The sequence below is a fragment of the Pelophylax lessonae genome, assembly GCF_965119305.1.
Source record: "Pelophylax lessonae genome assembly, chromosome: 12".
In the NCBI taxonomy this organism is placed as follows: domain Eukaryota; kingdom Metazoa; phylum Chordata; class Amphibia; order Anura; family Ranidae; genus Pelophylax; species Pelophylax lessonae.
Window position 1 is genome coordinate 822,837 of NC_138779.1, and position 15,534 is coordinate 838,370.

General features: G+C 48.9%; 1 protein-coding gene across 1 annotated transcript in view; it reads left to right on the forward strand.

Annotated features, from left to right (window-relative positions):
* The window catches only part of LRRC38 (leucine rich repeat containing 38), a 50,228-nt gene extending 38,452 nt beyond the window's left edge, over positions 1-11,776 (forward strand). Inside the window, exon 2 of the mRNA XM_082274487.1 lies at positions 11,208-11,776. Within this exon, the coding sequence (XP_082130613.1) occupies positions 11,208-11,449 (242 nt within the window). The 3' untranslated portion in view covers positions 11,450-11,776. The remainder of the gene's footprint in view (positions 1-11,207) is intronic.
* Positions 11,777-15,534: the final 3,758 nt, after the last annotated feature.

Below are 15,534 nucleotides of genomic sequence, written 5' to 3' on the forward strand. Positions count from 1 at the left end.
GGAGAGTAATGGAAGGGCGCGGAGTGTGATGGAAGGGCATGGAGTGTGATGGAAGGGCATGGAGTGTGATGGAAGGGCATGGAGTGTGATGGAAAGGTGCAGGGAGTGATTGAAGGTTGCGGGGAGTGATGGAAGGGTGTGGGGAGTGACGGAGGGGCGCGGAGTGTGACGGAAGGGCGCGGAGTGTGACAGAAGGGCGTGGAGTGTGTTGGAAGGGCGTGGAGAGTGATGGAAGGGTGCGTAGTGTGATGGAAGGGCGCAGAAGGTGATGGAAGGAGTGTGGAGTGTGATGGAAGGGCGCAGAAAGTGATGGAAGGGTGCAGGAAGTGGCGGAAGGGGGCAGAGTGTAATGGAAGGGTGCAGGGAGTGGCCGAAGGGGGCAGAGTGTGATGGAAGGGCGTGGAGAGTGATGGAACTGTCCAAAGAGGAGGGACCCTATATGGTCAGCCTAAGGCCACTCCGTTTTAATTGGTCAAGGGCATCTGTCACCACCCCTTTGATCCTAGAGAAAAAGGGAGACCCCCTAACCAGTGATCAGTTCTCATGGTAACATCAAAGAAGGAACATCTGTCTTTGAGTTTGAGAACCGATAACACCCGGCTCATCGAATAAACTCTGATAACGCTCAGGACATTGACTGCCAGTAATCTTCCTCCTCAATTCTACCTTATTTTTCTATTGCTGAATTATTTCTCTATTTCTTTGAAACACCTTTTTCTGTAAATATTTTATTTGCACCAATTTTGATCTTTTCATTATTAAAACCTAATTTTGAAAAGTGTTACCTTGTCCCTAGGCTCTTACTGCAAGCTAACAAAGAAGCTGTCTCCTGAAGAGTGATACTGTATAGGATAAATCCTCTGAACATTCCTGTCTGTGGTGACAGTGCGTGTTACGGATCATTATTCTAAAATCAGAATTGGTATTGCTGGAATTACGAGCTTCCTCCCGCTCGGACCAAACGGAGGTGGTGGCATTGAAAGGGTTAATTGCTTAGTTAGCCCAGTGACAACTGGTCTCAGGCTGCTGGCACTCTTTGTGCCGGGTGCAGCTGAGAGTGGCATTGTAACGTAAGTGACAGCGGGGTGTGAGATTGGTCGGTCCTTCGTCACGAGTTAGTGAGGAGGACAAGGATCTGATATCCGCGTCTGTCACAGTCTTCACCACCTCTAGATGCCTAAATGCGTTGCTGCCATGTGATTGGCTGATTAACAATTTGGATTACCAAGCAGAACATTCTGACTACTGCCTGTATATGATACATATACTGTACACCCCTCCCCCCTCTGTATACACCCATCAGCCAGAACATTCTGACATGATAGCATGGATTATCTGGTGACAATGACACCTGAAAGTGGGTGGGATATATTAGAGGGAAAGTGAACATGTTGTACCTGAAGTTGATGGTCATCGCAGGTTGTCGTGTACGGGGTGGTGTAGCGGCAGAGCCATGGTGACCCGTGTCCACAGCCAATATTGCCTACAATGGGCACATGAGCATCAGAACTGGAGTGATGGAAGAAGGTGGACTAGTCTGATGAGTTCAAGTATGGTTTTAAAAACACAACAAGGAGTTTGAGGTGTTAAATTGGCCTCCAAATTCTCCATCCAATCAAGCATCTGTGGGAGTTGCTGGAAAACAATTCCCATTCTTGGAGTCCCCCCCCCCCCCAAATTACAGGACTTGAAGGATCTGCTAGTGACGGCTTAGTGACAGATACCACAGAGTACCTTCAGAGGTCTAGTGAGGTTAGTGGTGGGGGTGGGTGGTGGTCAGGAAAGGGGAACCTACACAATATTAGGAGGGTGGTCATAATGTTCTGGCTGATTGTAGTGTTAGTAGCACCCTTCACTGGTAATGGTAACACCTGAACCCCCGGGGGGGGGGGGTCTCATACCCTGTATAGTGTATGATGTCACAGTGCAGTCATCGGGGTTCATAGATTTTATTTAATACAAATATTACTAATTATAACAAAATCCTCCCAATATGCTTTGTAATGAGCCCAGGAGATTCTTCTGGAAGATTCAGGATTGGGGGGGATTTTTGGCTTAGGCTCCGCCTCCCTGTTTGGTGGTTTATCTTATTTATTCAGTTGGTGATAATTTTGGGAAACCTTTTCTGGATGGTCTTCTGGTTGATAATATCTCTGGGTGTTGCAGTGCTGCCCTCCTGTGGTAGAGGTAGATTGTTTCCTGAAATTGTCTCTCTGGTTCTCAAACATTTTGTCACCATAGAGCCCAAATCCAGCCGTTGGAACACAACAAAGAGATCTCCATAGAGGAGAAGCCACTGATTGTCTGGCTCCGCCTGAACTCCGCCTTTGGTGACCTGTTGGCTGTAGATCACTTTTGTAGATAGTGGGGGGGGGGGGGGCTTGCTTTATATTGGGAGGTGTCCACAAACACTGATTGTCCATATTCTAGAAATGATAAATATCACAAATGATGCATGCCTTCAAGAGTTTATACAGGTAAAAGAACACCGGACCTCTCCCATACCGGACCTCTCCCATACCGGACCTCTCCCATACCAGACCTCTACCATACCAGACCTCTACCATACCGGACCTCTACCATACCGGACCTCTACCATACCGGATCTCTACCATACCGGGTCTCTCTTGTACGAGTTCTCTCCTATATCGGCTCTCCTCCATACCAGACCGCTCCCATACCAAGACCAACTACTACTAGGCACACCATGACTTGGATCCATGAGATTAACTACTACTAGATCTACCATGACCTCGAACCATAAGGCCAACTACTACTGAATACTCTCCATGACCTGTATTAATTAGACCAACTACTACTAGATCCACTATGACCTGGATCCATGAGACCAACCACTACTAGATCCACTATGACCTAGATCTGTGAGACCAACTACTACTAGATCTACCATGACCCGGATCCATGAGAACAACTACTACTAGATACACCATAACCTGAATCTATGAGACAAACTACTACTAGATACACCGTGACCTGGATCCATGAGACCAACTACTACTAGATACACCATGACCTGGATCTGTGAGGTCTCCAAGTCACCCCCACCTCTGAACCCCCTCTGCGCCCCTGACTCTGAACCTTCCTGCCCCCCAGCACTCCTCTCACAGTACCCCAGACACTGCCCCCCCCCGTCCATGCCCCCCTTGTGATTCTTGTAGGGTCACGCAGAGAGGAGAAAAGGCAAAGCCTGGAGTTTCTGATTTCCCCGCCTTCTTTCTCCTCCCTCTGGTAACATCAGCCCTCCCCTGCCCATCCATTAGAGGTCAGTCAGAAGTCTCCTGGCCTCTGGGGTTGCTGTGCCCATTGTGTGTTCCTGGGGGGAAGGAGAAGGAGGTGAACTTCTCAGACAAACACTGAGATGCCTCCAACCTCCAATACTATGGAGTCCTTATAAAGCAGCAGCCATTCTCTAGAAGTCCAATGCCCAAAGTTATTCTTTCATTCTTTTCAAGGGAAGAATTTTATTGGAATACAACCCCCCTATTTCTCTGTCTCCCCCCTCAGTTCTTCATCCCATTTTTTTTTTACTTCTTCAGCTTTTAAAAATGGACGGTCTTTTTGGCTGGGGTTCGGCTTTATTAGGAAGTTATAAAAGGCATTTTCTGTGCCCACTCCCCAAATACCTCCACCTTTCTAATAATACAAAATATACCCAGTGATAGAATGAAGGAGAATTCCATAGGAAATAAACTCTGGATATTCCATGGGTTCAGACACGGCTTTCGGCATCAATGTTTCCAATTGGTTCTCCAAGTCTTCCCTCCGCGCAATGGATCCTCCATTAGATATCTCGGCTCGGTGTGACCTGGCCGGCGGGTGAGAAGACATTTAATATAATAACATTTGTCCTCCTGACCTTATGGAGAGTTCTCGGAATTCCTGTCACTGGGGGGAGGGGAGAAAACACAATCCCGGGTCAGGTGACACTCACTTCTCTCACATTTCCCCATTACAATAATAAATGGACATTTGAGGATGTAGAATATTCTCGGCTCATAGGAGGGGTCTCATTTCACCATCTATATTCTTCTCTGCGCACTAAAGCTTTCCTTTAAATAAAAAAATGTAAAAAATGATATACAATGTATATGAAAAGCAGAAATGATAGTCCCGGGGGTAGGTCTGACATCGGGGGGGCCCCAGAAATAAAAGACACCCCGGTGCTCCTCAGGAGGCTGATCACACACTCATATAGTTAAACAATTAGAATATTTAAATACCAGCCAAATGTACTCAAACTCAGTCCTAGAGGTTTTAATTTACTACAGCCACACCCCTTTTGATAGGCCCCACCCCTGAGGGTCTGATAATTTGGACTCTCCAACCAACATAGGCAGCGTGCAATGATTTTAGATGGTAAGCTCTCAGAACCGGGGCCTTCTGATTTCTCCTGTATTGTATTGTAACTGTACTGTCTGACCTGCGCAAACTGCTAGCACCATATAATCCTATATAATAATAATATATAAATCCTGTATAATAATAATATATAAATCCTGTATAATAATAATAATAATATATAAATCATATATAATAATAATAATAATATATAAATCCTATATAATAATATATAAATCCTATATAATAATAATAATAATGTATAAATCTTATATAATAATAATAATAATAATAATAATAATAATAATAATAATAATAATAATAATAATAATAATAATAATAATATATAAATCCTGTATAATAATAATAATAATAATAATATATAAATCCTATATAATAATAATATATAAATCCTGTATAATAATAATATATAAATCATGTATAATAATAATAATATATAAATCCTATATAATAATATATAAATCCTATATAATAATAATAATAATAATAATAATATATAAATCTTATATAATAATAATAATAACAATATATAAATCCTGAATAATAATAATAATAATAATAATAATAATAATATATAAATCCTGTATAATAATAATAATAATAATAATAATAATAATAATAATATATAAATCCTATATAATAATAATATATAAATCCTGTATTATAATAATAATAATATATAAATCCTTTATAATAATAATAATAATAATAATAATAATTATATAAATCCTGTATAATAATAATATATAAATCCTGTATAATAATAATAATAATAATATATAAATCCTATATAATAATAATATATAAATCCTGTATTATAATAATAATAATATATAAATCCTTTATAATAATAATAATAATAATATATAAATCCTGTATAATAATAATAATAATAATAATAATAATAATAATAATAGGCTCCATCCACCTATAGGGCAATGGCCTCCTTGAGACCCCAGGACATTCCTTATTTTATCTGTAGTGGTAGATATTCAGGTTTAAATAAAACAATTCAAGGAAAATATCAGGAGAAATGATTCTGGTCTTCCACACACAGGGACTGTGAATTATGGGGGGGGGGATCTCAACACTGGAGTCTCCAAAACATATAAAAAGCGATAAAAATTATTCAGGTCATAAGATCTAAAAACTACATTTTGGTTTCGTTTGGACTGATAATCACCAATTGATATCCCAGTGTGACCAAACATATATATGAGGGACTTATCAACAGGAAGAACCGTTGAAGAAATTCCTCCTTTCCCCCACCCCTTCTAGCAATTATTAGCTGAATAGTGATTTATTTAACCCATAAACGAATCCACTTAAACATATAACATCCCCAATAGTTTGCTACCAAGGTGGATTGGACCTAATACTAGTAGACAGACAGAAACAATAGGTGATCCAATTAATAATAGGAGGAAGACACTTAACAATAAACACATAACAAACCCCTCTATGAGACAAACTCCTACAATATTCCAGCAGTCTGATACAGTGAAAATAATTTATCTTCATTGATCTCCTGATGCTTATTATTGATAAAAAATATCGCTGCTCCTCCTTCTATCGCTGCTCCTCCTTTTATCGCTGTTTCCCCTTCTATCGCTGCTCTCCCTTCTATCGCTACTCCCCCTTCTATCGCTACTCCCGCTTCTATCCCTGCTCCCCCTTATATCGCTGCTCCCAATTCTATCGCTGCTCCCCCTTCCATTGCTGCTCCCCCTTCCATCCCTGCTCCCCCTTCCATCACTGCTCCCCCTTCTATCTCTGCTCCCACTTCTATCGCTGCTCCTTCTTCTATTGCTGCTCCCCCTTCTATCACTGCTCCCCCTTCCATCGCTGCTCCCCCTTCCATCCCTGCTCCCCCTTCTATCACTGCTCCCCCTTCCATCCTTGCTCCCCCTTCCATCGCTGCTCCCCCTTCTATCACTGCTCCCCCTTCTATCTCTGCTCCCACTTCTATCGCTGCTCCTTCTTCTATCGCTGCTCCCCCTTCTATCACTGCTCCCCTTCCATCACTGCTCCCCCTTCCATCCCTGCTCCCCCTTCTATCCCTGCTCCCCCTTTCATCCCTGCTCCCCCTTCCATCGCTGCTCCCCCTTCTATCGCTGCTCCCACTTCCATCACTGCTCCCCCTTCAATCCCTGCTCCCCCTTCTACCTCTGCTCCCACTTCTATCGCTGCTCCTTCTTCTATCACTGCTCCCCCTTCCATCCCTGCTCCCCCTTCTATCACTGCTCCCCCTTCTATCGCTGCTCCCCCTTCTATCGCTGCTCCCACTTCCATCGCTGCTCCCCCTTCCATCCCTGCTCCCCTTCCATCCCTGCTCCCCCTTCTATCGCTGCTCCCCCTTCTATCGCTGCTCCCCCTTCTATCGCTGCTTCCCCTTCTATCGCTGCTCTCCCATCTATCGTTGCTCCCCCTTCTATCCCTGCTCCCCCTTCTATCGCTGCTCCCCCTTCCATTGCTGCTCCCCCTTCCATCCCTGCTCCCCCTTCCATCACTGCTCCCCCTTCCATCACTGCTCCCCCTTCTATCACTTCTATCGCTGCTCCTTCTTCTATCGCTGCTCCCCCTTCTATCACTGCTCCCCTTCCATCACTGCTCCCCCTTCCATCCCTGCTCCCCCTTCTATCACTGCTCCCCCTTCCATCCTTGCTCCCCCTTCCATCGCTGCTCCCCTTTCTATCACTGCTCCCCCTTCTATCTCTGCTCCCACTTCTATCGCTGCTCCTTCTTCTATCGCTGCTCCCCCTTCTATCACTGCTCCCCCTTCCATCACTGCTCCTCCTTCCATCCCTGCTCCCCCTTCTATCACTGCTCCCCCTTCCATCCCTGCTCCCCCTTCCATCCCTGCTCCCCCTTCTATCGCTGCTCCCCTTCTATCGCTGCTCCCACTTCCATCGCTGCTCCCCCTTCCATCCCTGCTCCCCCTTCTATCGCTGCTCCCCCTTCTATCGCTGCTCCCACTTCTATCGCTGCTCCCCTTCTATCGCTGCTCCCCTTCTATCGCTGCTCCCCCTTCTATCTCGGCTCCCACTTCTATCGCTGCTCCCCCTTCTATCGCTGCTCCCCCTTCTATCACTGCTCCCACTTCTATCGCTGCTCCCCCTTCCATCGCTGCTTCCCCTTCCATCACTGCTCCCCCTTCCATCCCTGCTCCCCTTCCATCACCGCTCTCCCTTGTATCTCTTCTCCCACTTCTATCGCTGCGCTGCTCCCTCTTCTATCGCTGCTCCCCCTTCTATCGCTGCTCCCCCTTCCATCGCTGCTCCCCCTTCTATCACTGCTCCCCCTTCCATCCCTGCTCCCCTTCCATCCCTGCTCCCCCTTCTATCGCTGCTCCCCCTTCTATCGCTGCTCCCCCTTCTATCGCTGCTTCCCCTTCTATCGCTGCTCTCCCATCTATCGTTGCTCCCCCTTCTATCCCTGCTCCCCCTTCTATCGCTGCTCCCCCTTCCATTGCTGCTCCCCCTTCCATCCCTGCTCCCCCTTCCATCACTGCTCCCCCTTCCATCACTGCTCCCCCTTCTATCACTTCTATCGCTGCTCCTTCTTCTATCGCTGCTCCCCCTTCTATCACTGCTCCCCTTCCATCACTGCTCCCCCTTCCATCCCTGCTCCCCCTTCTATCACTGCTCCCCCTTCCATCCTTGCTCCCCCTTCCATCGCTGCTCCCCTTTCTATCACTGCTCCCCCTTCTATCTCTGCTCCCACTTCTATCGCTGCTCCTTCTTCTATCGCTGCTCCCCCTTCTATCACTGCTCCCCCTTCCATCACTGCTCCTCCTTCCATCCCTGCTCCCCCTTCTATCACTGCTCCCCCTTCCATCCCTGCTCCCCCTTCCATCCCTGCTCCCCCTTCTATCGCTGCTCCCCTTCTATCGCTGCTCCCACTTCCATCGCTGCTCCCCCTTCCATCCCTGCTCCCCCTTCTATCGCTGCTCCCCCTTCTATCGCTGCTCCCACTTCTATCGCTGCTCCCCTTCTATCGCTGCTCCCCTTCTATCGCTGCTCCCCCTTCTATCTCGGCTCCCACTTCTATCGCTGCTCCCCCTTCTATCGCTGCTCCCCCTTCTATCACTGCTCCCACTTCTATCGCTGCTCCCCCTTCCATCGCTGCTTCCCCTTCCATCACTGCTCCCCCTTCCATCCCTGCTCCCCTTCCATCACCGCTCTCCCTTGTATCTCTTCTCCCACTTCTATCGCTGCGCTGCTCCCTCTTCTATCGCTGCTCCCCCTTCTATCGCTGCTCCCCCTTCCATCTCTGCTCCCCCTTCTATCACTGCTCCCCCTTCCATCCCTGCTCCCCTTCCATCCCTGCTCCCCCTTCTATCGCTGCTCCCCCTTCTATCGCTGCTCCCCCTTCTATCGCTGCTTCCCCTTCTATCGCTGCTCTCCCATCTATCGTTGCTCCCCCTTCTATCCCTGCTCCCCCTTCTATCGCTGCTCCCCCTTCCATTGCTGCTCCCCCTTCCATCCCTGCTCCCCCTTCCATCACTGCTCCCCCTTCCATCACTGCTCCCCCTTCTATCACTTCTATCGCTGCTCCTTCTTCTATCGCTGCTCCCCCTTCTATCACTGCTCCCCTTCCATCACTGCTCCCCCTTCCATCCCTGCTCCCCCTTCTATCACTGCTCCCCCTTCCATCCTTGCTCCCCCTTCCATCGCTGCTCCCCTTTCTATCACTGCTCCCCCTTCTATCTCTGCTCCCACTTCTATCGCTGCTCCTTCTTCTATCGCTGCTCCCCCTTCTATCACTGCTCCCCCTTCCATCACTGCTCCTCCTTCCATCCCTGCTCCCCCTTCTATCACTGCTCCCCCTTCCATCCCTGCTCCCCCTTCCATCCCTGCTCCCCCTTCTATCGCTGCTCCCCTTCTATCGCTGCTCCCACTTCCATCGCTGCTCCCCCTTCCATCCCTGCTCCCCCTTCTATCGCTGCTCCCCCTTCTATCGCTGCTCCCACTTCTATCGCTGCTCCCCTTCTATCGCTGCTCCCCTTCTATCGCTGCTCCCCCTTCTATCTCGGCTCCCACTTCTATCGCTGCTCCCCCTTCTATCGCTGCTCCCCCTTCTATCACTGCTCCCACTTCTATCGCTGCTCCCCCTTCCATCGCTGCTTCCCCTTCCATCACTGCTCCCCCTTCCATCCCTGCTCCCCTTCCATCACCGCTCTCCCTTGTATCTCTTCTCCCACTTCTATCGCTGCGCTGCTCCCTCTTCTATCGCTGCTCCCCCTTCTATCGCTGCTCCCCCTTCCATCGCTGCTCCCCCTTCTATCACTGCTCCCCCTTCCATCCCTGCTCCCCTTCCATCGCTGCTCCCCCTTCTATCACTGCTCCCCTTCTATCTCTGCTCCCCCTTCTATCGCTGCTCCCCCTTCTATCGCTGCTTCCTCTTCTATCCCTGCTCCCCTTCTATCTCTGCTTCCCCTTCTATCGCTGCTCCCCCTTCTATCGCTGCTCCCCCTTCTATCGCTGCTCTCCCTTCTATCGCTGCTTCCTCTTCTATCCCTGCTCTCCCTTCTATCTCTGCTCCCCCTTCTATCGCTGCTCCCCCTTCCATCGCTGCTTCTCCTTCTATCACTGCTCCCCCTTCCATCCCTGCTTCCCCTTCTATCACTGCTCCCCCTTCTATCACTGCTCCCCCTTCCATCCCTGCTCCCCCTTCCATCGCTGCTCCCCCTTCTATCGCTGCTCTCCCTTCTATCGCTGCTTCCTCTTCTATCCCTGCTCCCCCTTCTATCACTGATCCCCCTTCTATCGCTGCTCTCCCTTCTATCACTGCTCCCCTTCTATTGCTGCTCCCTCTTCTATCGCTGCTCCCCCTTCTATCTCTGCTCTCCCTTCTATCTCTGCTCCCCCTTCTATCGCTGCTCTCCCTTCTATCACTGCTCCCCTTCTATTGCTGCTCCCTCTTCTATCGCTGCTCCCCCTTCTATCTCTGCTCCCCCTTCTATTGCTGCTCCCCCTTCTATCTCTGCTCCTCCTTCTATCACTGCTCCCCTTCTATCGCTGCTCCCCCTTCTATCGCTGCTCCTCCTTTTATCGCTGCTCCCCCTTCTATCGCTGCTCCCCCTTCTATCGCTGCTCCCCCTTCTATCTCTGCTCCTCCTTCTATCGCTGCTCCCCCTTCTATCGCTGCTCCCACTTCTATCGCTGCTCCCCTTTCCATCGCTGCTTTCCCTTCTATCACTGCTCCCACTTCTATCGCTGCTTCCCCTTCTATCTCTGCTCCCCCTTCTATCGCCGCTCCCCCTTCTATCACTGCTCCCCCTTCTATCGCTGCTCCCCCTTCTATCGCTGCTCCCCCTTCCATCGCTGCTTCTACCCTTTCCCTAACAAAAGGGACTTTCCAAGACCTTCCCCCGCACACTGAATGAAGCACAATCTGCTATTTAAACAAATCATTGTCAAGACGGGCACTCAAACCTTGCATCTAAGTTTGGCATCCAATAGGAGATGCCACCCTCTCCAAGAGGGCAGCCTGGAGCCCATAGTAAGGGACACGTTAGTCCCCATGGGCTTCTTGCCAGCAGGAAGAAGTGGCACAGTGCCACCTTCAGGTCCGCAAACAAACTGCAGCCCAACACTTCCTACAAATACCTGCATGAGGAGCACTTATCAACATCACACCGCACCTGGAAAATATCTGAGGTTAGGTCTGGTTTAGAGGGAGCCAATCAAAATTGTACACATCTCAGGAGAACACGGGCTTTAGGTCTGATTGAAGGTCGGGTGTGTTTCAGGTTTTGTTAGTCTCTTTACAATCCCGGTGGCCCTTACGGCTCTCAGCCTCATACTTCTCTCTTTTTTCCCCAGGTGTGGAGGAAATTCAGTGCATCTTAGAGGATCGAAAAGTCTTCCTGCACGAGCTGTCCGATATCAGCTTCAGTGAATGCAAATTCAGCCTGTCATTGACCGACTTCCTGATCATCATCTTCTCCGGAGTCGCTGTCTCCATCGCTGCCATTTTTTCCAGCTTCTTCCTGGCGACAACTGTGCACTGCTTCCAAAGATGTGCGCCGAGTAAGGATGAAGATGAGGATGAGGATGAGAAGTAGGAACTGCACATGTAGCCCCTTATGGAACTAAAAAGAGCAATAATTGTGAGCTCATTGTACCAGCCCCAAGCAGCAGACTGGACCTTTATCAGTTTACAGCCGTCAGGACAATGAAAGCTGGATGCTGATTGGACGACAGCGGTTACTGCTCTTTGACCATAGCTTTTTTTAGTAAATGGTTATCCCAACCAAATAGCTTCCTTTCCATTGGCAATAGGAGAAACCAATCTGTAGCTTCATACATAGGGCCTGGGATGGAGAGGTCTCTGTATATTGGTTCCCAGCTCCACCATGGCCATGAATTGTCATTACAATGGGAGGAAGAGGTTTGAGCGGGAGGATTGGTGGAAGAGATCAGAGAAAGGGATTGGAGAAGGGGGGGTTGGTGGAAGGGATTGGAGAGGGAGGGTTGGTGGAAGGGATCGGAGAGGTAGGTTTGGAGGAAGGGATTGGAGAGGGGGGGTTGGTGGAAGGGATCGGAGGAAGAGATCGGAGAGGTAGGTTTTGAGGAAGGGATCAGAGAAAGGGATTGGAGAGGGAGGGTTGGTGGAAGAGATCAGAGAGGGAGGGTTGTTGGAAGGGATCGGAGGAAGAGAGATCATAGAGGGAGGGTTGGTGGAAGGGATCGGAGAGGGAGGGTTGGTGGTAGGGATCGGAGAGGGAGGGTTGGTGGAAGGGATCGGAGAGGGAGGGTTGGTGGAAGGGATAGGAGGAAGAGATCGGAGAGGTAGGTTTTGAGGAAGGGATCAGAGAAAGGGATTGTAGAGGGAGGGTTGGTGGAAGAGATCGGAGAGGGAGGGTTGGTGGAAGGGATCGGAGAGGGAGGGTTGGTGGAAGGGATCGGAGAGGGAGGGTTGGTGGAAGGGATCGGATAGGGAGGGTTGGTGGAAGGGATCAGAGAGGGAGGGTTGGTGGAAGGGATCGGAGAAGTAGGTTTGAAGGAAGGAATCGGAGAGGGAGGGTTGGTGGAAGGGATCGGATAGGGAGGGTTGGTGGAAGGGATCGGAGAGGGAGGGTTGGTGGAAGGGATTGGATAGGAAGGGTTGGTACATGTCTAGCTGCTAAACGAGGAGAACCCCCCCCCCCCCCATCACCAGTGAGATCCTACCAATAGAGACTACACAAGAGAAGACAATAGTTGCCCCCCCCTCCCCCAATACCAATTCTGAATGATGGGGGGTGGGTGACAGGTGAAGCCTATACTGAGATAAATATGGATTCTGCCTCTGATGATCACTTCTTCTTAAAGGGGACTGGCGGTCATGTTGATCACCAAGCTCCAATATTTCTGAGGCACTGACCTAGAAAAGTTCTCCCCTCACTATTCTGCATTTCTGCATGCTTGTTCTAGGTCAATGACTTAGAAAGCATTGAAGTCAGAGACAGCCAGGCAGCTAGTATTTTTAGGGGAGTGAGCAATGGGACAGCCCCTGCATTTCTTTTGTAAAGGTTTCCTTTAAAGAGACCCTGTCTACTTTCCCATTCAGGACAAAGTTGCAATGTCTATATAAAGCCCACCCCAATGTGTACTTCCCTCTTCAGTGCTCCCCCACCACTCCTTCCTCCGTTGTGCCCGACACCAAAATACCTGGTTTTAGGGGCATAACTGCATGGGACACAATTTGCAACCCCTACCCCATGCTCTAGGGGGCCCGTGGGGCTACTCTGTACACCTGGATAGGAGGGGCTGTAGGGGTGGCATGTAGGGGAACCAATCCTCTCCATTTTCCTCCTGCAGCTGCTAAAAGCCCGCTTCTCCTCTTCTCCCTCCTGCAGGCATTCAGGGGATACAGGAGGAAAACAGAAGGAATCGGTTTCTCTACATGCCGCCCCTGCAGCCCCTCCTGTCTGGGTTACTTGTCTCCTTCTGCCCCCAATCTCCTATGTGCACCCCTGGTCCCCCCGCTCCCCTCTCCCACCGGCTGCTGCAGGGGATGCTGTAAGTATGCAGTATGGAGAGTGGGAAAGGGTCTTTGCCATTGACCAGCCCCTTCCTTTTCTAAATGGACAGAGTTTGTGATCAGTACCGATCACTCCTGCGTCCATTCATAACTGAAGCATAGTAAACTGGGTCCACTCATAACTGTGTTTTCTATGTTTCAGTTTATGAATGAATAGGAAGCCTCTGTACAGAGCTCTTCCTGTCCATTCATGCTGTACAGCTGAGGCTGCAGAGATGGACATGGGGGGGCTGGGTCCTCAATCTTCTTTCTCTGTCTCAAGGGTGAAACATCAGAGGACCCCCAATATCTCACCAAAGCCCCCCAACAGGGGTCCTAAAAAACTGTAAAGAAATAATAAAAAAATAAAATTTTAAATTTAATAAATAAAATGGTAAAAAAATAATTGAAAAACTAAAATAAAAAGATACTGTCACCAGTGGTGGAACTACCAGGATCGCAAAAGTAGCACTTGTGACCAGGCCCTGGCATTCCACCACTGTTGGGGGGCCCCAAGACAGCATGAATGGGGCCCATTGCAGAACATGTGAAAGGGGCAGCACATGGTAACAGGAGTGAAGGGCCCCAGGCTCGGAGGGAAAGGGCCCAGCCGAGGCTCAGTAGGACCCTAGAGGTTTCTTGCACCGGGGCACTGAAGGTTCTAGTTACGCCTCGGCCTGGTGTCATCTGGTGTCAGATCTCAGGGACTTAGGACCCGGCCCTGCATCTCAGGAGATTTTAAGAGGTGACGTGACCCCCTATCCATGGAAGGACCGGGGTATTTTGCAGCAGAGTGGCCGTAGAAGATGGAGTGTGTGGGAATTGCTGGAGAGGGGTGTATGAAGATGGAGTGCGTGGGAATTGCTGGAGAGGGGTGTATGAAGATGGAGTGTGTGGGAATTGCTGGAGAGGGGTGTATGAAGATGGAGTGTGTGGGAATTGCAGTAGAGGGGTGTATGAAGGTGGAGTGTGCGGGAATTGCTGGAGAGGGGTGTATGAAGATGGAGTGTGTGGGAATTGCAGTAGAGGGGTGTATGAAGATGGAGTGTATGGGAATTGCTGGAGAGGGGTGTATGAAGGTGGAGTGTATGGGAATTGCTGGAGAGGGGTGTATGAAGATGGAGTGTGTGGGAATTGCTGGAGAGGGGTGTATGAAGATGGAGTGTGTGGGAATTGCTGGAGAGGGGTGTATGAAGATGGAGTGTGTGGGAATTGCTGGAGAGGGGTGTATGAAGATGGAGTGTGTGGGAATTGCAGTAGAGGGGTGTATGAAGATGGAGTGTGTGGGAATTGCTGGAGAGGGGTGTATGAAGATGGAGTGTGTGGGAATTGCTGGAGAGGGGTGTATGAAGATGGAGTATGTGGGAATTGCTGGAGAGGGGTGTATGAAGTGGGTGGAGGATAGGGGGTGCACAGACTTTGTCGCTTTGCACTGATTGGGAATGGTGACAGGGTCTCTTTAGGTAAGTCTCTATGCTGTTGGATTATTTCTATACCCGTATCAGGTAAGTAACACAAAACGGCAGTATTATGTTTGTATGTAAGGTACTGAAGGAGGACTTTATGAATGAGTGAAAGTTCCTGTGGTCCCGTCAAGGAGAATCCTGCTTCCCCTTCCCCCCAACATCTTAGTACTGACTGCAGTCTTCCATTCAGGTCACATGACTCTGTGGTGTCCCAGACTCCACCTCCTCCTATGGATGGTCCAGTTGGGTGGTGGGACATCACTAGAAATGATCAGGTAGGGTCAGACCCCAGAGAGGTGTATGGGGGGGTTTACTGTAAGAGGGAAGGAATTCTATTGGCTGGGATCAGGGACTGAGTGGGTGTGGCTTGGAAGGGGCTCACCCTTTAATTAAGGACCAAATAAAAAATATACATTCATTTTCTGAATTATAAGTAAGACTTCCCGATGACCGGCACATTGCTGAACAGAGCCGGATTCTGGACCCGAGACTCTGAAAACAATAGACAGGATTTTGCACAATTTGGGTATATCTGATATATCCAGGGTATGGTCAGGAGGGTGGGGGCGGAGCTTAATATTGTCCAACACTTAGGTATAGGAAGTAGGCGTTTCCTTTAAACTGCATACATTTTTAATGGCAGTTTAATTATATTTATTATCACAAACTAAACAACATT